The 26698-nt window shown below is 34.0% G+C and overlaps 1 protein-coding gene across 8 annotated transcripts in view; it reads left to right on the top strand.

Annotated features, from left to right (window-relative positions):
- Positions 1-25279, top strand: part of SEC14L1 (SEC14 like lipid binding 1) — an 81883-nt gene extending 56604 nt beyond the window's left edge. For 4 of the 8 annotated variants that reach the window (XM_016430748.2, XM_016430749.2, XM_007482969.2 and 1 more), the window contains exons 10-17: positions 1687-1757; positions 10120-10291; positions 10632-10766; positions 13738-13872; positions 20468-20719; positions 21999-22177; positions 22718-22819; positions 24050-25279. In XM_016430748.2, coding sequence (XP_016286234.1) covers positions 1687-1757; positions 10120-10291; positions 10632-10766; positions 13738-13872; positions 20468-20719; positions 21999-22177; positions 22718-22819; positions 24050-24077 — 1074 coding nt within the window. In that variant the 3' untranslated portion in view covers positions 24078-25279. Of the gene's footprint in view, positions 1-1686; positions 1758-10119; positions 10292-10631; positions 10767-13737; positions 13873-20467; positions 20720-21998; positions 22178-22717 lie in introns of all 8 variants that reach the window. The other 4 variants (XM_007482964.3, XR_008915859.1, XM_007482965.3 and 1 more) reach the window with 4 other exon arrangements.
- The last annotated feature ends 1419 nt before the right edge of the window (positions 25280-26698 follow it).

Raw genomic sequence — 26698 nt, 5'->3', positions numbered from 1 at the left:
AGGAGAGATTTTTGGAAGTAGAAATGACAAAATTTGGCCTCTAATTAGATATTAAAAATAAGGAGTTGAAAATTCTGTCAGGCTTGGCTGATTAGGAAAAGAATTGAGTCCAAAAGGTAGTTGGCAATGTGGAGCTAAGGAGAGATATTAAATCTAGATAAATAGATATGGGAGCTATCTGAATAGAGATTAATTAAACCTACAGGAGCTGAGATAATGTAGACAGAAGAGAGGTGGGTCCAGGACAGAACATTGGTAAATGCACAGTTAGGGGTTGTGATATGGATAGTATTCTGGTCAAAGAAGAAAAGGGTCATCTCTTTCATCAAGAGGAAGCAGTGTTACTATTCTAATTATGGATTATCAGGGATGATAGTAATATACAAATTAAAGTACTGAAATTCTTGGCATAATGCCCTCACATTTAGGAGTCTAAAATATTTAGACTTACGGAGTCTAAAAAGAGTACTATAAACTTGTTCATTCTGAAGATATATGAGGAGTTGCAAGCTCCCTCCCTTGGATATTTGTTGATTAGTGTAAATACTATTTCATTTAAATGGCTAATAATTTGTAAAATATAGCATGTGTCTAAATTTCCATGGAAACAAAGTATCTTGTTTTTTATACCCAAAGGTTCTGGTTTTGACATTCTTATGCTCTGTGCTTATGAATGGCAAAAAGTACTAAATTTGAAGGCAAAGGACCTGAGTTGAAATCCTATCTCTCCCACTTTCTGCGTTTGTGATCTTGGGTGAATTTCTCATTCCCTTTTGAACTCCCTTATCTGTGAAAAGAGAGGTTGGATTAGAAGACCTCTAAAGGATTCTTTTAGCTCTAAACATATTCTATCACTCATGAAAATCTCTAAATCTATGTCTTTAAGTGTAAAATAAATATTTATAAATAGCATTATTTTTAGAGGTTAATTTTTTGTCTTTTAAAAATATTTTTCCATGTTTACGTGATATATTTTGTTTCCCTCCTCTCTTCCATTCCCCCTCTCAGAGCTGACAAACAATTCCATTGGGTTATACAAATGTTATATCTTGATTTCTATTTCCACATTATTCCTTTTTGCAATAAAGCAATCTTTTGAAACCAAAGCCCCAAATCGGGTACCTATGTAAACAAGTGATGTCATATATTTTTCTTCTGCGTTTCTACTCCCACGGTTCTTTCTCTTGATGTGGATGGCATCTTTCTCTTGATTCTCCTAGATCATTGCATTGATACTAGTAGCAAAGTCCATTACATTTGATCATTCCACAGTGTTTCATTTTCTGCATATTCATTTTCATATTTTCTGCTCATTTCACTCTGCATCAGTTCATGGAGGTTCTTCTAGTTCATATAAAAATCCTCCGGTTCATCATTCCTTATAACATAATAGCATTCCACCATCATATACCACCATCTGTTCAGCCATTCCCCATTGAGGGACATCCTCTCATTTTCTAATCTTTTGCCACCACAAAGTGCAGCTATGAATATTTTTGTATAACCTTTTTTTATTATCTCTTTGGAGTACACACCTAGTAATGGTATTGCTGGACCAAAGAGCATGCATTCTTTTAAAGTCCTTTGTGCATAATTCCAAATTGCAAGAAGATTAATTTCTACTCCCTTTTCAACTCATGCCTAATTAAGGAAATATTTTTATGGATGTTCTAAATTCATATATAGGTTCTCTCAATAAATGAAGAAGGATTAAGAAGATGTGAAGAAAATACAAAAGTGTTTGGCCGACCTATCAGGTAAAAATGGGATTTTACAATTATATTCAATAGCCTGATAAGTTGTTAAATAGTTGAAAGTAGTGCCTGAAGACTCTAGAAAAGAATACTTTTGATTCTTAAAGATAAAAAGTAGATAAAAATGAGTTTTCCAGACTTGTGAGCATTATCATAGAGTGGGAATAGAAGACTGTAAATCTCTATTTAAAAGGAGGGAGTACAAAGCAGAGGTGGAAATTATTGCATATATTGTATTATAATTCATGCATAAATATATCCATTTTTGTTTAAATTCCTAAAATGAAGCAAGCCTGACATTTCTTCCAACTCAAATTAACATGGTTCAGTAGTATATACAAAGTAAAATTTAAATCAGTGTATATTGAATTTTAATTTTAGCCACATGTACCAGCATTGCTGTTGAGTAATGTATATTCATAATACAGATGACTTAGGTCATTATGCTGCTTGATATACACCCTTTGAATGTGAGGTATATAAAGTCACTTAAGCAATCTTTGTATGGAAGTTTAAAGTACCATATATCTTTAATATTTTTCAATGGCATTAGTTTTGGTTAGTACAATTTAGCAAACTTTCTCTAAAGACTTTTTTAAAATTATAGTTTTTGTTCCAAATTACATAAACAGTTCCTAACATTTATTTTCTGACATCCAAATTTTGAGATCCAAATTTCTTCCCTCCTGTTACTCTTTGAGATGACAAGTAATCTGATATAGTGCAAAGTAGAATGCTTTCATCTGTATTAAAATTCCATCAGTTCCTCCCTCCTGTGGCAATGGATAGCATTTTCATCCTGGGTCCCTTTTCCAAAGACTTTTAAAAAATATTGAAATAACTTAAAAGTGAATGGTTATAAATAATTACTTGAAATTTTCAACAATTCAACAAAGTTATCTCAAAATTTTGATTGTCTAATTTTTTAAGATGAAAGAATATCTCTTCTTGATGGACAAATACATAAGTGGTAAATTAAGTAGCAGAAATACAGAACCACAAAGTAAAAAAACCCCAAATAATGATCTACTACCCTAGCTATAGTTGAAAATCACAATTACTATTGTTGATGAAGAAGAAAGATCTGTCTTTGCTAATAAAAGATGTAGCTGAAGGTAACATGAAACTTAATTTAAATAACATCTTGAAATTATACATGCAGAATACGTTGGCAATGCAAGAAGATTTTTTCAGAGAAAGTAGTTGCTTTTAATGAGCATAAGCGAAAACAAACATTTCGCAAAAGATTGCTTGTACTATTTTAGGCTGTTTTTAGAATTGCTAGTACAGTACTTGCTGTAATTGTTGATATGGTTTAAATGATGTTTGGTGAATCACATACTTTTGTATGCTTTGAATGCTTCTACTTGCAGATAATTTGGTAGAAAGGAATGAATAAATGAAAAAGACACTATTAAGATTTTACTGTGTGGATAATACATTGGGAATGCACATAAGAAAGCAAGTTATTCCTTCTCTCACATTATACACAGTCTGAAATGGGGAAGCAACATAACATAGAGAAGGATTCAGCTGCAAATCAGATGGAAAAGGCTAGTGGTTCTTAGGGTGCAATGGCAAAGTAGGTGGTAGTACCTTTTCTTTCATATACTTTCTTTTTTTTATTTGAAAATTTTTATTTAATTAATTAATTTAGAATATTTTCCCATAGTTACATGATTCATGTTCTTTCTCTCCTCTCCTCCCTCTCCCCTCCATAGCCAACGAGCAACTCCACTAGGTTTTACATGTGATCAAGACTTATTTCCATATTATTTAATATACTTTCCATTAATTATATTTGTGTTCCCCTTCTGATGTTCAGCTTTTTTACAATGCGAAAGATTTTGGTGTACAGATGTTCTGTTCTGGGTCTTTAGCAGCTCTGGCTGCCCAGAAGGCTCGGGACTGTGTCAACTGTAGAGGCATTTGTTACATCACATCTCTACAGTAGTTGCTTCCATGTTCAGAACCTTTGGGGCCAGGCCAAAATCATGGTAGAAATACTTTCTTTCCCTTGATGCTCAGAGTATTAGATTATCTTCCCCAGGGTCTGAGGGAAAGAGGTGGTAGAGATATTGTCAGTATTTGATCTGTCTAGCACTTGTCCACTTCCTAGACATCCTTTAGAAAGGAAAGTTGACTATATATCTGAAGAACTTTTTATTCATTCATTGAAGAAGCTAAAATCTTTTTTGCATTACAAATAGATAAAATAATAAATAGATGCTCGAAATACATGTACTATATGATGTTGAAACATATTACAGATTTGTTACATTGGCTTGTCCTGATTAGCTTACGGAGCAGTCATTAAAATATCATTCAGTATATGTGAAAGTGTTGTAAAACTTAATTCTCTTCATCATCAGAAACCATTTCCTTGGGGACAGCTGGGTAGCTCAGTGGATTGAGAACCAAGCCTAGAGTTGGGAAGTCCTAGGTTCGAATGTGGCCTCAGACACTTCCTAGCTATGTGAACCTGGGCAAGTCACTTAACCCCCATTGTCTAACCCTTACCACTCTTCTGCCTTGGAACCAATACACAGTATTGATTCCAAGACAGAAGATAAGGGTTTAAAAAAACAAACAAATAAAAAAAAATTTCCTTACCCCTAGATCAAAACTCCAATTTAGATAAGGAATATCCTATGACTCTGTAGTAAGCTAGTAGCAAATATTGTGGAATTTCTTTCACTGTGTGTTTTCCTTTCCTATATATCCCCAATATGATTTTTTAAGAAATGGTTTTACCCAATCTTTCTTGGAGATAAATGAGTATAGAACTAGACTTCTCAAAGTTTTGTACAATTCTATTATTAAAAGGTTAATAAGAAAACAATAGTATATTCTACTTTAAAAATTTTTTTTTACTTAAATCTGTTGAGGGCAATACATATCAATAGAAATTTCCATTTAATTGATAATAGACTTTGTTCATGAAAATGATATGTTTGGAAACTTCATGGAATTTAAAAATGTTTCATGTTTCACAGACACTTGTATGAAAGAATATGAGTGTGGTGCTTTATATTCTTTTTTTCAAGCTGTTACAACTTTGTAAAAAATTTCATCTTTATTTTTAAAATAGCCCATTAAAATGGAGGCTGTTTGCAAAATTATGTGGTAGTGTATCAGAGAACTTATGTTAATACAAAACATGTTGGCTTTCTTTTGCCAAAGTATTTTGAAGGATGTTTTAATATTAAAATGTAAATATATGGATAAAGCAAATTCATATAATAACAAACATGTTCTCAATATCAATAATCCAAATTATTGATTCTCAAATGTTTTGGTGTCAGGATAGTTTTAGTTTTTTTTAAACATAGTAAAGACTAGAGTTTTTTATTTATATGTATTGATATTTTTCATATTAGGAATCAAAATTCTAAAATTTATTGCTTTAAAAACAACAAATTTGTTACATGTTAATATGAATAAAATTTTAAATAGAAAAATAACTACTGCTCATCTGTCCTCATTATAGAAATTTGCTATGAAAGGAAAAGGAGGGACATAGTTATAATAGTATCAAGACTCATCCCTTCCTGGTACAGACTGACCTGACATATAAGAGGGGAAAATCCCCTTAGCTCTGTTTAATATAAGACATGAAATATGTAACAATCAATCTTGTATTAGGGTGTCAAAAGGTAGACTCAAGTTGAATCACGTGAGGAAGTTTGCTGTTCAGAAAGGAACAATAGATAAACTTCATCAAGAGGATCCTACCTTAGACCATGCAATGGTTGTTCCCTCAACTTTTGGCTGTCCTGACTAACTTACAGAGGAGTCATTAAGATAAAATGAGCCACTCTAACTTCTTCCCCAGGGACAGACATTCACCTATTCTCAGACTACAGCACATGCCATTTTCTATTACTGGTTTCGTAATTCAGATACTATCCCTGTAATTTCCTAGATTTTTTACCTCATATAGCATTATTACTAATTTCCTCATGTTTTCCTTATAGCTCCATTTAATTTATTCTTTACTTATAAATTAAAACTAACCACATTTTTGGTTTTAAACATACAGTGAATATCTAATAGTTGACTTATAGTAATGTATTGAAGTTACATCTTTAAATTACTCCTACATATTTTCATAATTTTTATAAATGATAGCCAAAATTTTTCAAATAAAAACTCACTCAAAGTAAACTTATTATCATCTGTTTTAAAACAAAATATAGGGGCAGCTAAGTGGATAGAATACTAGGCCTAGAGTCAGGTGAACCAAGGTTCTAATCTGGCTCAGACACTTCTAATTGTGTGACCCTTGCCAAGTCATTTAACCCCAGTTACTTAGTCCTTATTGCTCTTCTGTCTTAGAATCAATATCTAAGATACAAGTTAAGAATTTACATGTATATATATATATATATATATGTATATAACTCATTAAATATTTAACAGATTTCAAATATATTTTATCATAATTCTTTTAAAAGCTCAATTCATATTCTTAATAATTTCCAGGTTTTAAAAAGGCTTTTTAAATGGCATTTCTGATACAATGATGTCTAAAATTTCACGACATAAGAAAAATTTAGAAATACAATTATATCCATTTAAAGAAATAATAATAGTAGCAATAGTCAAAATTTTTATAGTGCTTACCATATGCCAGTCACAGTGTTAAGTACTTCACAATTATTCTATCATTTGATCCTAATAATACGCCTGAGAGGTGAGTACCATTATTATTTTCCTCTTTATAGATCAAGAAACTGAAGCGAACAGATAAGATAACTAAGATCACATAGCTATGAAATTTTTTGAGACTGGAACATAACTCAAGTTTCCATTCATTTTTCCAGCATTTCTTCTTTATTTGGGAACCTGAACTGAGATGAGAGAGGTTAACAGGGTCAGAATGGGAGAATCTATGAGCCAAAGGAATCACAGGAGTCTCTGAACTGAGTGGGAGTCGAAGGGGGGGATCTCTGAGCTGCGATTGGGGGGTGGTGTGGCTCAGGGGTTCCTTGATTTGGGATAGGAGTCAGAAGGGGGATCTCTGAGCTGGCAGAGGGGATCAAAGGAGGCCCCTCCCTTTGTTTAAATCACACTATTCATTTCTTAATTATATTTTACTCGTTTTTAAGTTGCATCCTAATTTAAACAAGTTTTTCTCTTTTCATGGTCAAAGAAGAGTTGTGGCAGGTAAATTTAAAATGCAAACCACATACCTTTTTCCCCCCTTTACTCTGGGATTGCTTTCAAACAAAGCTGTCTTCTTTCATTACACTAAAACAATAATTCTATCAGTCTTCTGGGGAAATTGATCTAAGTGCCATCCTTAAAACTTTTACAATGTTTAATTCTTATTTTTCCTTAAGATAAATTCTACAAAGCGGTACCTTAGAACTCACCAAGATATTTTAAAAGGAGGTGAGTTTCTGAAATGACCAAAATTCCAAGAATTCTCCCCTGCAATCTTAAAGTGATTAATCACCAAATTCCTTATTGATTAATCTTTAAACCTCCAAAATCTACTAAGAGACTTAACTGTTTTGCATATCTGACTTTATCTTTGTAATTTCAATGCAAATTACAGCCTATTAATTTCTGCCTAATCTATGCAACTCTTGTCCATGTTTTCCTATTATTTTGCCATTCCCAACATGCTAGTTTTCTTTTTTGTTTTTTCTGATGTTTAAAGGATGCCAGTGGACCTATCTGGCTGTCTAACTCTGAGTAGGTAGTGTAGTGACTTGATTACCATGAGAAGGGAATTTGTATTTTTATTTGATCAGTCAGAGATTTAGACTTCCCTTCCATTTGTTTTGAATTTGGGTCAATCAGCAACCAAGGAATTAATCCCATAGGCACTGCCCCCCTGGGTGGTGCCATGCTAATTGAGGAATTGTGATTGGTTCCTGAGGAGTGATGTAAGAGAGTTAGTGTGTTGGGTTAGTGGGTGTAGTAAGGATTAGAATCAATACTGTGTTCCAAGGCAGAAGAGTGGTAAGGGGTAGGCAATGGGGGTTAAGTGATTTGCCCAGGGTCACAAAGCAAGGAAGTGTCTGAGGCCAGATTTTAACAGTCTCAAAGCCTGGCTCTCAATTCACCAAGCCACCCAACTGCCCCCTGTAGTAAGGATTTATAAGATGAGACCCAGCAGGAAGCTGGGAGAGTTATTTTCTGAGGCTGGGATTAGGAGACAGACACTGAGAAATTAGAAGAGACACACTAAATTGTTAGGCTCTGAATTATTAGGCTAGGAAATTCTTTGCCTTCTTTTTGTAGTTCTCTCTTATTTTTTTATTATTAATAAATCTATAACTATTAACGGTCTTGTGACTTACGGGTTAATTGCAATTTTAGGTGACCACCCATTCTAACCATATGAGAAATATGTTGAAAAACATAAGTTAATAAGAAGGAATAAAAGAAGTCACAGTCTATGGAAGTTTCATCTTTTTTATCACAAATATATCAAATTGATAATTAACAGAGGAAAAAGCATTATTGATGCAGCAGTCATTCATGAATCAACTTTCCTGTGTAGTCAGACCACTAATTTGTTGACTAAGGTCCAGAATTAAGAAAAAAACTGGGAGAGAAATGCAGCCTATCAATTTGGACAACTATTTAGAACTAAGTAATTAATAAAATAGGTAAAGGACAAAAGGACATTAACACTAATTAAAACAATTTCATACAGAATCTTAACTGATGTAAATGAATTATGATGAGACCAAAAGAATCTAAAAAGTGGCTTATACCTATCATATTAACAATAATAAACATCATGGTTGTTATTTTTTTATCAGTTAAGGATATTAAGCTTGTGAAGGATTTCCCAATAAATCTATAGATTATGGTTTAGTTTTTGTATTTTAAAGATTTTTGTGTTTTAAAACTTGTAATAAATTCTTAATTTTATTTGAGTAAAATAAGAGTTCAGGAAATTATTTGCATGGGTTATTAATGAAAAGTGTGAGGCAAGACAATTTAAAAATAAAAAGAAGAGGATGTCCCTTTAGCAGCAAAAATTAGGAAAAAAAGTTGGAAACTACTGTGTTTTGGGATTCTATAAATATGTATATGTATGCCCACATATGTGTTTGTCTATAAGAGATTACTGCATGCCAGTCTGATTGAGTTCATTTAGCTAATTCATATTATGTAAGGTACTATAATTGTAGGTTTAAATCATGACCATTTAATTCTTCAAGCATAAAAATTACAGTCATATTCTACTCTTATTAAGGCAGTTGTCTTGAAGATGCACGTTATGTTCACAAGGGATCATATAAAGGTTATAGATAACTCTTGACAACCAATCCTCAGCAGTGACTCAACACATGCCCTATTGACAGGAGATTGATAGAATTTTAGAAAAGAAGGTGCTTTCTTGTTTTATTTTTTGAGTTTTATTTATTGAGTTCCCAAATACTCCATTTAATAAAAACAAAAACAAAACAAAAATTGCATTACAGTCTAATTACTTGCTTGAGAAAATATGTGTATGCACATTAAAAGTTTTTGGTTTAGAGAGCTTTCCTGTAATTTGCATACTTAGTGTTTAAAGTGCTGAGTTTGAGTGAATTAACATATATTATAAAGTTGGTATGTGTCAAAAGCTGGACAGAACCCCTTACTCTGCAGCTCTGATAAGATTGATTATGATGCCAAGTATAAGTTTTCTTATTAAAGTTATAGATCTTAAAACTCTTAATTGGTTGGTTAGTTGTTATTCTTCATACCCATGAAGACCAACATGACATCATAGGTGATGTCTTTTGACTCATGAATAATTTGGATTTAAATGAAGCAGAGTTGTACAAAGTTGTCAGCCTCACTGTCTCTTCCAAAATCCATTGGTTTAAAAAAAAAAAAAGATGGCTTGGGATGAAACTTTTAAGTGCTCCAGAACACTTGCTTCAACTACCTTGAAAGCTGTTGAAACAAATTATTCTCATCCACTCCTTCTTTGGAGGATGTTATCACATGTCAGAATTAGGCATCCCGCCAAATCATTGATGGGTTTGAGATTTACTAGTTACCTTCATTCTGGTTTAGCCCACCTGCTGAGGATGTTGCAGTTGTGTAGGCTATGGCTTCTTTGGAGCCACAGATGAGATCCATGTGCCAGATGGATTCCAAAGGAGGAAAGCAACTCTAAAAAGGTCTTGACCTGCCTTCATGCCAGAGATACTAGTCTTCCTTGAATACTCCAAGAGTCTAGTATTCATGAAGAAATGAATATTAAGAACTTTGCAGGGAAAAAATAATACCATGCCCTCTAAATTACAAAGTGAATGTTAGAATCTAGATTCATAAGCCAAAGAGATCTTAGAAATGAATTACTATGACACTGGTAGATTAAAATTTTTCTTCTTATAATTGATAGTTCATGGACTTGCCTGGTAGATTTGGAAGGACTGAATATGAGGCATTTATGGAGACCTGGAGTAAAAGCACTGCTCAGGATAATTGAAGTTGTTGAAGCCAATTACCCTGAAACATTGGGTCGCCTTCTTATACTCCGAGCTCCAAGGGTATTCCCTGTCCTGTGGACACTGGTGAGTTTGAACACTAAGCTGATTGTTTTATCATTTGAAAAACATACATATATTATATGATTATGCCTATGTGGTGGTGAAGTTTAGCAAAAGAAGCAAAGAATTTTGAAAGTTATTTTAAAAAGTCATAGAAATCTTTTATCAACAATAATAATACAATATTTATTGATGACAAGAGTTTTAGCACTAGATTAGAGAGATTGTGGTGGAGTTCTCTGTAACTTGATACCATGCTAAAGTACTTTCCAGAAAAAAAGTATGCAAAACTATTCTTAACCTTTAAATGTAATTTTTAAAGTCTGGAAAACTACTAGAATGTAATCTTTTCTGTTATTTATAGGTTAGCCCATTCATTGATGACAATACAAGAAAGAAGTTCCTTATTTATGCAGGCAATGATTACCAGGGTCCAGGGGGCTTGCTGGATTATATCGATAAGGAAATTATTCCGGATTTCCTGAGTGGAGAGTGCATGGTAAATATTTAGTCATGTAGAATATTTTTCCCCAAAAAATAAGGCAGCTGTTAATTTTTTGCACAAGCAGTTATAATTTGCTGGGTTTTGTTACTCTACTATTTAGTTTTATTTTTCCTAAATATTGCCAGTTTGCCAAATGCTAATTTCTATATTAGCAAATATAAAAGTGAAATAGAATTTTTATCCTTACAGAACTCATACTTAAAGCCAGATTGGATGTCAAATTACATTTTAAACATATCAGAAGAGTTTCATATTTAAAAGAATCTTAATGAAAATTTATTTGCCTTATAAGAGTCTTTGGAAAATCAAATAATGAAATGCCAAATAGATCTTATATATATATATATAAATCTACTTTTTCATTTAAGTTCCTTGAGAGCACAATTACTTTTTTGGATCCCCAGTACCTAAGTGGCACATAAATAAGGTGCTTCATAAATGCTTATTTATTGACTGATTCATATGTTGGATTTTGCTGCTCTCTCACTAAAAATTGTTGTTCAGTTGTGTCTGACTCTCTTTGTGACTCCTTTTGGGATTTTCTTGACAAAGATAATGGAATGGTTTGCCATTTCCTTCTCAAGCTCATTTTATAGATGAGGAAATGGAGGCAATCAGGGTAAAGTGACTTTACCAAATTCACACAGTTAGTAAATGTGAGGCCAGATTTGAAAATGCCTTCCTGACTCCAGGTCCAGCATTCTACCCATTGCAACCACCTAGCTGTCCCATTGAAAATTGAGCAAGCAATAAAAAGATGATATGGCATATCTATGGCATAATGAATATTGTGTATACATGTGTTGATTTGGCTTAATTGGTTTTGGGTTTGTGGGAAGGTTGGTTATAAAGAAAGGTTCTTTGAAATGGATATTATTGGTAAGTGACTTGTTTCTAGGTATCATTAATACTTTTTTATCTTACAAAATAATGAACATTAGGGGGCAGCTGGGTAGCTCAGTGGATTGAGAGCTAGCCCTAGAGATGGGAGGTCCTAGGTTCAAATCTGGCCTCAGACACTTCCCAGCTGTGTGACCCTGGGCAAGTCACTTAACCCCTATTGCCTAGCCCTTACCACTCTTCTGCCTTGGAGCCAATACACAGTATTGACTCCAAGACAGAAGGTAAGGGTTTAAAAAAAAAATGAACATTATTCCAAAATCCTCAGATTTTTACAAATAATTTTCTATGTAGAGATTAATAACACTTGTTAATGTGGTAGCATTTACTCTTTTATTTTAAGGGATTTTAAAATTTTGTTTTGTTTTGCTTTATGACAAAAATTCTTACTTCAAAATTCAATTTCCCTTTTAAATACCAAGAGTTTCACATTTATGCCCTTTTCTCTCCATAACCACTTAATTTTATATTCTTTTGAGTCTTTTTTTCCCTGTAATCCTTAGTTCTTGCTCATATCCTATTTGATCTCAAATACATACGGCCTGAAAGCCACATGCTCTTCTAGTTTGGCCATGCTACTATAGTCCTTAAATGTTTTTGTGTTTGTTTTGGAAGTAGAGAATTCACTTAAGCCATATTTTGACTAGTCTGAGTAATTCAAGGAAAACATTCTATCTTTTTGGCTGTTTAGATATATGTTGTATAATATTAAGATAGAGTCTTAGAATGTTGAGCTATAAGAAACTTTTATGATACAGATCCCATTGTTTTATAAATATTAAATTATTACTTATTCTAGTATTTCAGAGTAGATAACTGAGTAGATAACTAGTGTATATAAATAGCTAGTTGATACAATAGAGTAACTAGAATTGTTAAGACCTGAGTTTAATTCGAGCGCCTTAGACATTTAATAACTATGTGAGCCTGGATAAGTCACTTAACTACTATCTGCCTCAGTTTCCTCATCTATAAAGTAGAGATAAAAATAGCACCTTTCTTGCAAGGTTATTGTAAGGATATATTTCAATAATATTTGTAAGGAGCTCTGCAAACTTTAAAGTGCTATATAAATGCTAGTTGCCATTTGTTATACTTTAAAGATGCTAAGTTGTCCCCCCACACTTGTGCTCTTATAATTCATATAATTTTGTCAGTCAGTTAAGGCTTCATTACAGCCTCTAGTATGAATTACCACATGCTTAGGTTGTGGTCTTTATTTCCATAATTGTTCAAAATACAAGTTACAGTGATTTTTGTTAATGCAGGGAGTCCCTGAATCCTACGAACTTTGAAATCAATAAATCACTGGAGAGGGGGAAGCTGGGTAGCTCAGTGGATTGAGAGCCAGGCCTACAGATGGGAGATCCTAGTTTCAAATCTGGTCTCAGGCACGTCCTAGCTGTGTGACCCTGGGCAAGTCACTTAACCCTCATTCCTAGCCTTTACCACTCTTCTGCCTTGGAACCAATACATAGTATTGATTCTAAAGTAGAAAATAAGGGTCTTAAAACAAATAAATGAATAACTGGAGAAATGTATAAAATGTGAAGTTTCTGAATTCAGCTTCCTTTACTAAGCAAAATCAAAGGAACAAATATCTTTTCCTTTTCATAGTTGTTACAGTGTAGCCTTTTGACTTAATGGTCAGGCCTGAAGTTATGGTTTTTGAATTTTTTTCCCCAATTTATTAGTACAATGCAAAGAGTTCTAATATCATTTTTATTGTGCCTATAATTCATTGAGAATAAAAATTTCTCCTTTCCATAATTATTATACTACTTTTACAGTTGAACAAAAGTACCAAAGTAATTGAGTGAGGTACTTTGTAAATTCAAGTTTGGCAAATTACTTGTTTGGTTTTAACTTGTTCTCATTTAGATTAAAGGTAATTTGTAGAATATTTTACTTGATTTCAAAAAATATTTTGCTTCAAGGTTAATGTTTTCCTTTTTCTAATCATCATGAGTAAAGCATATCAGGGTATAATATTTACCAGTATGATTGTTTTTCAAAAGATTAATATATGTTTATCCAGCTTTATTTGGTTTATTTATATTTCTAGTGTGAAGTGCCAGAGGGTGGGCTAGTTCCCAAATCTCTGTACAGGACTGCAGAGGAGCTAGAAAATGAAGACCTAAAACTCTGGACTGAAACCATTTACCAATCTGCAAGTGTTTTCAAAGGAGCGCCACATGAGGTATTGACCACCTCAGCATAAGTCTTAATTAACTGCTGTTTGGGCTTTAGGAGGAAGAAAGAGAAAAAAATTTCATTAGTATATTGACCTAATAAGGGCAGTTAGGATGGAAGACTCAGCTGAACAGCTTTATGATAACAAAAGTGCAATTATTCCTTGAAATGAAGAATAGATATATTCTGCAATGTTGACTGAAAAGCCATTTTAGACAATAATTAACTCCATTTTCTTACTGAGATATTATTAATCCAGCAAAGGAATATATTCAAGGGAATAAAGTATGGGGGGAAAAGAAAAACATATCTTTCCTTGCTGTTAAAATAGAAAGCTTGCCCTTTCCCTAGTATAGTTCATAAAATTCATAAAACTAGAAGCTGAAGATGCCTATCCCCTGCCACTTTCTCAAGGTTGAGGCCTAGCTATAGCTTTATTGAATTTGGCGATGATATCTTCCACATTGTATGTATGCACAAACATATGTAAAACAAACTCTTTGTCCATATGTTAGCTTTTATAAAAATTAAAATTAGTATACAATAACTTCAAATATTATATTTTGTAAGATTTATTAATAATCACTAGAAGTAACAATAAAAAGGTAACAAAATAAAATCATATGCCCATGGCTAATCTACCTGTTCAAACAGCTTGCTCCACCAATGTCCCAACCCAGGAAGTAAAGAGACCTAGCCATGGAAGACCACTCTATCCTCTGTCTATGTCATCACATAATGACAGGAAGTCAGTGGGCTTCTAGAAAATGTAATTCAAAGGCACAAGATTTCCCTTTACACACTTTTCCCCTGATACAGTTTGTATTATACTTTTTATAGCATGTCACTAGCATAATTGTACTGTTATGGGATTGAATAATAGGTAGAAAATAGATGTATGTGGTGGAAATAATTTTCCCAGCCCTGTGCATATTAGACTATTTTTTCCTTAAAAGTATTGAAACCATCTGTGAGACTTGGGCACAAGGGGAATTGGAGGCTCATGTTGTGAATGTAACTTTCTTGTCTCCCAAGTACAAATTGACTAAGGAGCTTCCAGATATCTGGCACTTAGCTGGCAGAGAAGGACGTTTTGCTTACCTACATCAACTTGCAGGGTTCTCAGTGCACATTTTATCTTTGTTGAATATCATTCTCTTGCTATAACTGTGTAAATCTCCTTTTTGTTTACTATTGGATAATCTATACACTTGTCTCATGTTGTTTCAAGATCATACTTAAACTGTCAATACTAGCTTGAGTCAGATCCAGTCCATATCAGGGACTTAATTTGGGGGGGGGGGTGTCTTTTATAAGGTAATTGATGCCATTGCTATGTGATCTAAGTGACTTCCATTTTTTTTTGTGTGAATCAGATTTATAGGATGACTGTGGCATGTTAAATACTAAATAAATTAGTCATTTAAAAGGTGACAGTCATTCTTAAATATAATTATTTATACACATTATCACATGATTACTATCTAGCCCTTTCAGATAAAAAGGAAAGATTCTTGTCTTCATAGTGGGTCTTAAAGGTCCCAGTATAGACCCTTATAATCTGTTATAGGAAGCACATTTTCCTAAAGATTGTTCTGTATCACTTAGTAACATCACTAGAAGGGTATATCTACTGTGGTTCATTGAAAAGGAAAATTAAAGAAATTAATTTAAAGGAAAATAAGCAAATCCCAAAGTGGTAACTAACCAAAGACAAAAATCAGTAATACCATTGACCCAAGTAACCTTTTCATCTGCCCAAAAGATAACCTTTTTAATTTGTCATGTCAATAAACATTTATTAAGTACTTACTGTATGTCAAGCACTATCGTGTTTCTTTTTTTTTAAGTAGTATTTTATTTTTTTCTCACTTATATGCAAATATTTTTGGTATTCTTTTCCTAACATTTTGAATGCAACATTTACTCCCTCTTCCTTCCCTTCCTCCTCCCTGAGACAGTAGCAATTTGATATTGATTATACATGTGATAGTCCTTTTTAAAAACAAAGCAACACAATAGCAGACCTAATTCCATAAAAAAGGACTTATTTAACTTGCATGTGTGAAAGAACATTATTTCTTGTTAAAATGTAAATTTTTTTAGTGAGAAAGTCATTCATTGTAGAGATTCTTTTAATTGTCACACCACTGCCTTTTTTTTAGTCATATCTCTCTTTTCCTCAAAAACCTTCAGTGACTCCTCATTGCCCACAGGATGAAATCTGAATTACTTAGCCTCATACTTGGGGCTCACCAGTGTGTGGCCTAATTTATTTCCACTATCTATTTATAAAATGGAATGATTTCCATGCAGATATCAAAACCATAAAAGATTTCTTGAAATATATAACAGCAGAAAGAATGTGTATGATTCTCTTATAGTAAGACAAAAAGTAGTGAGAGGTATGCTTGCCAAAGGTCTCTTTCATGGATAACTGAGATGGAAAACTAACATGGATATAACAGATTCCTTATAGATGATATGATCTTCTATTTGTGAATGACATTGGGCTAATTGAATCAAACCCTAGAACACTGAAAAGTGTTATAAAAGAAATAAAAAAAAAAACCCAAGAGTTCAAGATGTCATCATAGGAATACCAAATGTAGAAAATTCCTCTTATATGTAATTGAATGGAAAATTCAAAATTGGTCCAGTATCTTGAACTGTAAGGATCAACTGGTAACAAAGGGCAAAATTTGCCAAATGACTTTTAGAAAATTACAGTGTTTTTAATAACTAGAAAATCTTTCTAAAATGAAGACCCAATAAAGGAAACAAAAATATTCTTCTAGTGTAGGGGTTCTTTAAAAACATTTTTATAACTATTTCAATAAGTTAATGTCCTTTGTAATCCTATGTAATTTGTTTTATGCATTTAAAAACATTCTGAAAAGCAGTCCATTACCTGCATGATTGTCAAAAGGCTCTATCACATTCCTTCTCTCAATTCCCCATCAAAGACAAAATCAGAAACTTGAGATGTAGTGATACCCAATGGTTTCATGCCAGAATACTACAGTCTCCAAAGAATTATTTGAAGGCCCCTCTCAATGTTGAATATGAGTAGATTTGTCATACATTGTTAACCAAGAGATGTGTTACAATGGCTATTGTTAGAGATATACCAGAAAAAAAAAAGGTGAGCCAGTGTCTCAGGTGACCTTTTGCATTAGTCAGTGCCATATTTTGACTGCTGTACCCTTTTTTATAGTTTGACATGCTACTGCTACATGAGTTTTTATCTGTAGAAGTGTGGCTAAATGATGGATCTAGGCATCAACCATCATCATAATTATTATGAATATTTATTATATATTGAAATTACAACTGTGTCCTTCAGTGTGACATCATATTCCAAAGTTGAAGCAAATGTGTATTAATTATAGTTTATTATACTTTTTTGCTTACCTTTTGAAGTAGACACATGTAAGTTCATAAGTCCCCCCCCCACTTTGTAATTTTTGCAGATTTTCTGGCTACTATGTCTACCCCTCCTTCTAAGGTTACAATAGCTTCTTCCAAGATGATTTTTAGAATTATTATTAGTATATGAACTCAGCAGGTACCACCCAAACTGAGATAGCTGTCATTTCCCAGGATCACTAACCATACATCATTTTGGGGCAAATTATACAATTTATCCAGTAAAACAAAGCAAAAAATAAATTGTATAGTTTACCCTCAAGACTCCTAAAAGAATTTTGAAGTTGTCTTATAACAGTTTTGAGTAAGGTATAACAAATCATAAGTTTCTTTTCACTTCCCCACTCTTATAATAAAAACAAACAAAAAACTTAGTATCTACATTGAGGGTGTTGAGGGACTTGAATATGTACCAATGCCAAATTGCTACAAAAGACCAATCATGAATTCAGGAGAGCCTATTCCAGAATGTCACCTAGGGTGTTGTTGCTAATTAGCACGCTTAAATCTCCATATAGTCTTGAAAAGTGGAATTGCTGATGAGAAGTGATATTATAAGCAAATACTATTCTCTGTATGAGTTATTATAGTTGTAGCTCTCCCACCAGCACATTTTTAATTTAGGTTCAATTTTGGGATGAAATGAAGCACTTGGGAGTCATTGAACATATAATAATGGAGGTTTACTTTGCCCTGACACAGCAAGTTTATTCAGCAAGGTTACAGTGGCACTTAGTTTCCCTGCATGTGGCCTCCCTCTTCTCCACCTAGAAACATGAAGGGTCAGTAACTCGGAGTTTGGTGACTTATGTGCCAACCACCCACCAAGTCTGAAAGGCTTAGATTGAATATAGCTGAGACTTTTTAATACCTTGTCTTAGAAGATGCCTCAGGGTGAAGGAGACAATCAAGGAAGTTGAGACTGAAAGAAGTTACATCAGGAAAATACTTGTCTATCACATGAGCAAAAACAAAACAAAAAAAACAAAATTCTGCTTATTGCTGTTGATATGTTATCTTGTAGCTCTTGCTGTTGCTTGTGTTGGTATGGATAAAGACTGGAAGAGGACCATTACTTTATAGGCCTTTGGAAGCAGCATTCTCATTCCTTCCATTTGTTTGCTATTTGTCCAAGATCTGATCAACTCTAACTTAGGCCTTCTGCTGAAAACCACTGAATATGCAGTGAAAATTAAAATTTTCTTTTCTCTCTTTGTGGCCTGTTGATAATATTTATCAATTTAGAGAGCATTTGGTCCTAAATGTTGAAGAATAAATAGGACTTCTCCAACTATTAGAATTAATCCCACAAACTTAGAACAGCCAGTTACATGCTAAGACTGAACATTTTTCATTTTGTTTTTATCACAGAATTAACCCAATTCTCTGAATTAGCTTAGCAATGGCATTTTTTAAATTCGTGTCTACAAAAGAAGAAACAGACCATGGACACAGAAGTAAATCTCATGATCATTTTCATTAAACAAATGAAATATGACTGGACAATTTATAGTTTTACCACTAGATTAAGAAGACAAAGAATAAGTTGGGTGGAGAGGCAAGTACCTCATTAAAAGACATCAGGGATTGGTGGGTCAGGAAAAAGTACAAGTTTGGGAGAGAGAAATGTACATAGTTGATTGATGTGTGACTGAATTGATAGTAAGATTCTAGAAACAAATACTACAAGTTGAGTAGGTGCTTTACACCAAAATCCTGCCTAAGGGGGAAGCATTCTTTCTCATGATGACACATTTTCTCCATAGTTCATGTTAGCAATCCCTCCCTAATTTAATCACCAGTCATGGACAGTGCTGCCAAGCTCTCTAGAAGCATTACAAAATAAGTTAGATATAGGGTCTTAATTCCACACTTTGTCTCTAGCACCTAGCAGAGTGCATTTAACAAATGCTTATTGGTTTTTGTTGAATTGAGGAACTTTCTTTCCCCATTGATACTCACATAATGCCAGTGGTGGAAGGCCTCCCCCTCCAATAATGAGTAGCACCCCATGTGGTAGACTTATTAAGAGAATAAGGACAAGGTCACAGAGGATGAGAGGACATGGATAAGATATCGCCTTCATTATTGGAAGGAATTATTGAACTATCACTGAAACCAACCCTACTGAACTATTCACTATTCCTAGAATATTCTTTTACTTATGCTGTTCCCCTGGTTGGAATGTTTTCCTCATTTCTTCTTGTTCGCATTTATATTACAAAGTCTTTCTTAAATCCTATTTCTTCCAAGAGCTTTTCTCTAATCATCCCATCCTAAAGTTGTCTTTCCCTTCTTTCAAGTTCCATAAAAGTAAAATCTCATATGATTCAAATGTCTTAAATTTTTTATCTACACAGAAAGCCCTTGAGGAAATTCATCATTGTGGTCTGGAAAAAAAATGAAATTCTTCATTAAAATAAAAGGAAGGGGTTGGGGACATATCTTTCTTTTGCCTTTTCCCCCAATACTACTTCTCTTGTTCCCATCTAGGGAAAAGTTGTAATTGGATAATAAGGTAACAGGATGTAAATAGCTAAATTTGGGGAAATGGAGATGTAGCCTTCCAAACTAGTAATATTATCTTACCCTTAAACTGACAGCAACCCTACCTAGAATCATAAAGATTGCAAAGTCAGTTTTGGCCACCCTATTTTCCTCCATAGGCTTTGTCTTTTGGAAATCCCTCCTCTTAGTTTTCAAAAATACCTTCTTCCCTGCCTCAGTAAAAACTTCTATTCTCCAAATGATTTAAATATTCAAACATGACCAGATTTAGGGCTCTCAAAAATAATTTTCTTCAACTAGTAAAAATGCCTGGAGTGATATTAGATATATTATTATGGGTTTATATTTTGTGCTGTATTGAAGAGTTTTTGGATGGGAGGGGTTTTCTTCCTGTTTGGTCTCCTATGCCTTAAATTACACTAAATACATGTTATGCAAGAAGAGAAATTCAGTAAATAGCCATCTCAGAAAGTGTTTAAGTTGATGTAGGTAACACTAATATTTAAATTACAACCAAAAGATCAAAAGACTTCATTTTATCATCTTACCATCAATATTATAAGCTTCTTAATGGCATGAAAGGTTCTTTGTAACTCCCAAATACAGTAGTACATTGTACAAATGACATGCCTAATATCTGTTGATTTGATGTTTGTTCTTCACAGATTCTTATTCAAATTGTGGATGCCTCTTCTGTGATCACTTGGGATTTTGATGTGTGCAAAGGTGACATTGTTTTTAACATCTATCACTCCAAGAGATCACCACAACCTCCTAAAAAGGATTCTGTGGGAGCTCACAGCATTACTTCTGCAGTAGGAAATAATGTGCAATTAATAGACAAAGTGTGGCAGCTGGGACGAGACTATAGCATGGTGGAGTCCCCACTCATTTGCAAAGAAGGAGAAAGTGTTCAGGTAAAAACCATCTGGGTTGCCTTTCTCAGAGAAGGCATGTGATGAAAACAAGTCTCAACTATTTTGTATAGGTTTCTATTTAGAACTTTAGAAGCTGCCTTTCCCTATGCCAGTAGAAACTGGCAATTTCCAGTGTTATTCTTTGATGGAATAAATTATTAATTATTTAAAATTAAACTATAACCCATGGTCAAACTGATGGTCAGTGTTTTTCATGTTTATATAAAGGACTTTATAAAGGTTTGCCATATGCATTTGGATCTCTAAGAATAGGAGTGGTTTTTAGAAAACAAAACCACAACATCAATAATATTTACCCATTTCCAAAAAAATACTTTTTACAATATGTATCAGTCATTAGCTTTAGTATCACATACCTCCATTCACAAGAAAATAACTCATATTATTTAGGAATACCACATATACATTGATAACTAGGCATCAAAAGACTTTAAAATATTTTTGACCAAAGTTTTTTCCATTGTTTCTTAGGAAATCATTCCAGAGCAGAATTGAACAATTATTAAGTATTATTAAGCATAGCAATACATTTTAAAATGCATTACTGATTCAATTTTTTGTTTTAGTTAATTTTACTGACTGGGATCATAGTCCTTCTAGTACTTTCATAAGTTGATCTTAACTTTGCTACTTTCAAGTTTTTCCCACTAAGGGTAAACATATCTTCCTTTCTCTAGATACAAAACCTAAGCTTTTTTTTTTTTTTTTGTCACAACTTTACCAGTAGGTAGTTGGTAGAATTCCTTCAGTTCTATGCCATAGACCAGTGATGGCAAACCTTTTAGAGACCAAGTACCCAAACTATAACACTCACTCCACATGTGAGCCCCCCCCTCACCTTACCCCAGACAGGGAAGGGAGGAAGTGCTTCCATTAGGCTGCTGGGCAGAGGAGTAGATGATGTCAGGAATGTCCTCACGTGCACATAGAGAGGAGGAAGGGAAAAGCCCCCTCCATAAGTTCACCAACTCAGCTATAGTCATTCTGCTTCCCATTTCAGTTTTACAGCAAAAAAGGATTTTCCTATAAAGCGTTAGTGCAAGCAACAGTTGTATTATTCACATATTTCTTAACTCTGATGCTCTAGTGACATAACTGGGCAAGTACGTCAAAGGGGGAAAGCTACCTTAAATCTGTGAGTGAAACCAAAATGATATGTCTTAAGCAAAAGGTTAGTGGAATGAATCAAAGGCAAAGAAAGAAAATAAAGAAGTTAAGATTCTCTATAGAAACTACTCTCATGTTCATTGGCTTCTAGGGCTCACATGTGACCAGATGGCCAGGTTTCTATATCTTACAGTGGAAATTTCACAGCATGCCAGCTTGTGCCACAACCAGCTTGCCAAGAGTGGATGATGTACTGGCATCTCTGCAAGTTTCTTCTCATAAATGTAAAGTGATGTATTATACAGAAGTGATTGGTTCTGAGGATTTCAGGTATATACTCTTCTTGTGTCAACAAATGTTGTGTGTTGTATTGCACTGAAAAAGTTCATATTTAGGGATTCCTCGAATTTTAGTTAATTCTTCATGATCTTAAACTTTCTTAAGGACTCTGTAAGTGTTAGCTATGTATATATTTACTGTGCAAAGTTTTCTTAGCATCTACACAGACATCTATAGTAAGCCGTGTGTGTGTGTGTGTTTTGTACTTGTGAGAACAGGTGTGCAATGACAATTGGGTAGAGGGGAGGCTAGAGATAAAATTTAAACAAAAAATAGAGATTGTGACCTCATGTAGTTTATAAGTTTAATAGTTGAGAATGTAATAAACAATACAAAAATGACTTTAGAAAAAGTATTTTAATATTATGTGAGATTGCTCAGTGAAGGCTTTGTTAGAGATAAGTTTTTAATTAGATTTTTGAAAGAAATGATTGTAGGAAAAGGGAGAATTTGGGTTTACTGTACAGATCTTCGTTGCTGAACCATAAAAAGCTCTTTAAAATTTCTTCCTTTCCATTTGTTCAATTTCAGAGGTTCTATGACCAGCCTGGAATCAAGTCACAGTGGTTTCTCCCAGCTAAGTGCTGCTACAACCTCTTCCAACCAGTCTCATTCCAGTTCCCTGATTTCCAGGTAGTGCAGCAGCACAAATGAAAAATGCACAGATGAAATGAGATGGCAGGACCTCCTCAGTGACAGCCAGCTGCACTACAGCAAACTCTGCAGTGACATTTGTGCAAATTCCTCTCAGATCCTCTTAGATAGAAAAATAGCGGTTCAGATTTTAAGCGTAGTGGTTTTGAGCCTGAAACTATCTCGAATAGTAGTTTTAATTCTAAGCCTAGCTTTAAACTCAGTAGCCATAAATTTTATATACAGTGTGCCCAAAATCAAACTAAAGCACAAGGGCTCTTCTTGAAAAGAATAGTTTGTATACACTGATTAAGAAGTAGACCATTTAAAGTGTTGATGCAAAAAAAAAATTTTTTTTCCAACAAACTACCATGGTGCATTAGTGAATGAATTCCTATGAGATCCTTCATAAATTAAACAGTTCCTTCTTCCTATATAGAACAGAAACCTTCCAACTTGTCTCCCATAAATTCCATCTTTGTCTTCTCATGTTCTTCCTGCTATTCTTTTGAAATACTCTGCATATAAAATGGCAACTCACTGGGCACTTCTCCCTCCATGAAACCTCTTATTAAATCTGGAATAATTAACAAAACAACTCCATTAGAAACTTCTAGCCCTGCTCTACATGACTTGAAGTCAATGAAAGGGAATTTAATTTTAAAAAAGCTCTAGTATTTGTAAAACTACATTTTCCATACCCTTCTCTACATATTTGTTTGATACTTTCCTAGTTCTTCAAGTTAGGGATCAGATTTACATTTATTTTCAGTTTGAGCTTTTCCCCTCTTGAGAATTATTCTTCATACCTGAGATACATCTAAGTCAGTAAATGCCCAAACTATCTCCTGAACTTTTTGTAGCTTCTCTCCGTGTATCCCTGATACCACAATACATTCTTGAAACTTAATGTACTAAACCATGATTGTTGGAACCTAAATATTTATTAACTTAAAGGAGATTTCATTTGGAAAATAGCATGTCACCAGCAGCCATTCCTTCTTCTAGTACTTTGTGACTTTCTCAACTAACAGCCTACTTTTGTGTTGCTACCATAAGCATTTACTTTTCAGCAGAGTGGCTTTTGTAGAAGCCCTACTTTGTACACAAGAACTGAATCTTCCTTTTCTTTATAACAGAAGCTTAGTTCACATTATATCAGGATCCTCTGTAGAAGAAATAAAAACATGCAATTAACTTGCCTTTTAAATTTTTCTCTTAAATTTCCAGGGACAAAAAAAACCTGCCTTATCTTTAATCCTGTTTTGGGGAAAAGCAGGTAACTTAAAAATGTGTCCTAAAGAGAAACTGGAGAAGCCTCATTAATGAAATTTGAAAGCATGCTTTTTGTGTTGTTTATAGAAATTGTGCCAAAACCAAAAAGGCCATTATGTGTGAATTGTTTAAAAAAAAAAAGAAATTTCTTAAGGCATCAATTGGGCTATCCTTGTGGCCACAGAGCTTTGCCATGTGTGTGTGTGTGTGTGTGTGTGTGGGTGTGGGTGGGTGTGTGGGTGTGGGTGTGTGTGGGTGGGTGGGTGGGTGTGGGTGTGGGTGGGTGTGGGTGTGTGGTGTTGTGTTTGAGCCAAGAGTTGAGGGAGGCAGGAACCAGGTGGTTGAAAAATTCCAGCCTCCTGACACCAGTTAATTAAGTTCTTCCCAACCTAGCTTATTTCCGAAAAGAGTTCTTTGACTTTTATTTCAATTGCCTGCCTTTCTAGACATTATCTATGTTGTTTTTCATAGGATGAGCTTAACAATGGTACCACAATCTTGTTTTCAGAAAACACGATAAGGGTTGTTCAAATCAGTGGCATTTGTGCTGCTTCCAGATAGTGCTTCCTATTTTCCAAGTTATAAGGACTTGAAGGTGGTCCTCTCTTCTCTTCTTTCTCTCCTTATGTTTGTCTCAGATGGCGATTTTGCTGACAGCTGCAATGAAAGTGCTTCACTCAACAATCTGCATCTGCCCAGAGATGTTTGTAGAGCTTTTTGAATTGTAGCCATTTTAAGTTGGCTCAAAGTGACATGTCTATTTTCTATGAGAATTTAATATGTCTTTAAGAGCTCAGAGCCCATTACTACACAAATGCTTACAGAGTTTATTCATGAGGAAAGTAAGATCTCATTCTCCCTTTAAGAGGATCGATGTGACAAACATAACCAGATTTAGTTTGCAATATGTCTATATATATAATTTTGCTATTTTGCCTCTTTTTTTCCACTCAAAGTGTGATACTATTATTGCTCTCATCTTTTGGCACCGATGATTCTTTTGGCTTCTCCCCTATATTACTAGTATCTTAAGCCTACCCTTCTTTCTGAATTCATTATTCACATATCAAATTCTGTAAATGATTATAAACATATTACCTCACTCTTGGTAATAAGATACTGATAGTCTTTAAAAGATTTTTTTATTGTTATCAATAATAAATGTGAACTGTTTAAAGAAAAAAAGTATTTATTTCTTGTTTGGATTCAATCTGCCTAATTCAGAGTTTGGAAATCCTACTTAGTGGGAATGAGTAAAGAAGCTTTGGAGTTTTTAAATTTGATTTTCCCTTCTAGATGTTACCTTCTCATCCCAAAAAATATTTTGGTTCCTCTTCATTTTAGTAGTTTTGAGGAAGACTAAGGGTGTGCCATAGATTAATAGCCCTGGACTTGTTGATATTTAACAAAACTGGTCATGCTTCTTTTCTTCCACTTATCAGAATATGTGATTTTCTTTAGTAGCTAAAAGAACCACAGTCTTGGGAGGTAACTCCTTAGCTATGCTCATAAGGGGCAGGGAGCATTTTCTAAGACTAAGATGCAAAAAGGATGTCAAGAAAGTTCATTTTTAATCTGGTTGAGAATCCAGTGTAACTGTATGATGGAGTTAGGGGTAGAATATGATGATTAGCTGAGCCAGGTACCCCCACTTCACCTTATACAAAGCACTGGTGGTAGGGTTTGTGTAACTGTGCCCCACTTCTCCCAAAGTGTGTCTCAGAACAGTAGGAGAGGTTGGTGGAGTGAGAGGAAAGGAAAGATAGATGATTTTTTTTTCCTTACAATACGGTTGTATTTGCATTGGAAGCTTGGTTTGTTGCAGATGAACAAGCCACTATATCCTAACATTAGGAAGGCAATATTTCACTCCCTTCTTGAGTGATGAGTTCTCTTTTTTTTTCAAAAACAGGGGCACCCATCAAAATTTTTAACCTAGAACAGGATAGGCAACTTAATCTAAATAATAGGGAGAAAGAAGGCAATGCATTAAAGTTTGTTATAAATGACTTTTAAAGGTTGTCCATGATAACATCCTGGGTTTTCTCTATCCTGAACCTAATCTGGCTTACTTAAATTACTTATAGGTTTCTTTAGATAATAAAGAAATAAAGGGCTTTTCCATTCATTTTTTAAAGTTTGTGTGTTTAATGTTAAAATTTTCTTTACCAAACTTCCTATTTAATGAAATGAGGTACAGTCTGTTTTCCTAAGTCTAGAATGAAATAAAAAGACTACTATATAGAACTTCCAGAATAGGCTACATTTTGCTTTTCTTCATTTGAATATCACATCTTAAAAGGGCTTTGGAGATCATCTAGTCCAACTCCTTCCCCCCACTCCGATTTCATTTTATAAAGGAGGAAAAAGCTCAGAGAGAAATGGACTTATATTAGGAGTGCCTGGCCTTATTTAACCACATCATTCGCTGTGACTGCTTTTGTAGCTTCCCTCCCTAAAGGTGTAGCCTACAAATGGAATGAAAACCCCCCCAAAATGTGTTTTTCTGTGGAGCCACAGGAGACTGTGGGTCTGCTTAATGGGTCTACTTAAATTCAGCTTGTTTCTCTTAATGTTAGATTCCTAAAGCCTTTCACAAAGCCT

This window comes from Monodelphis domestica, chromosome 2, assembly GCF_027887165.1.
Source record: "Monodelphis domestica isolate mMonDom1 chromosome 2, mMonDom1.pri, whole genome shotgun sequence".
Taxonomy (NCBI): Eukaryota; Metazoa; Chordata; class Mammalia; order Didelphimorphia; family Didelphidae; genus Monodelphis; species Monodelphis domestica.
This window is presented reverse-complemented; position numbering and strand designations above follow the sequence as displayed.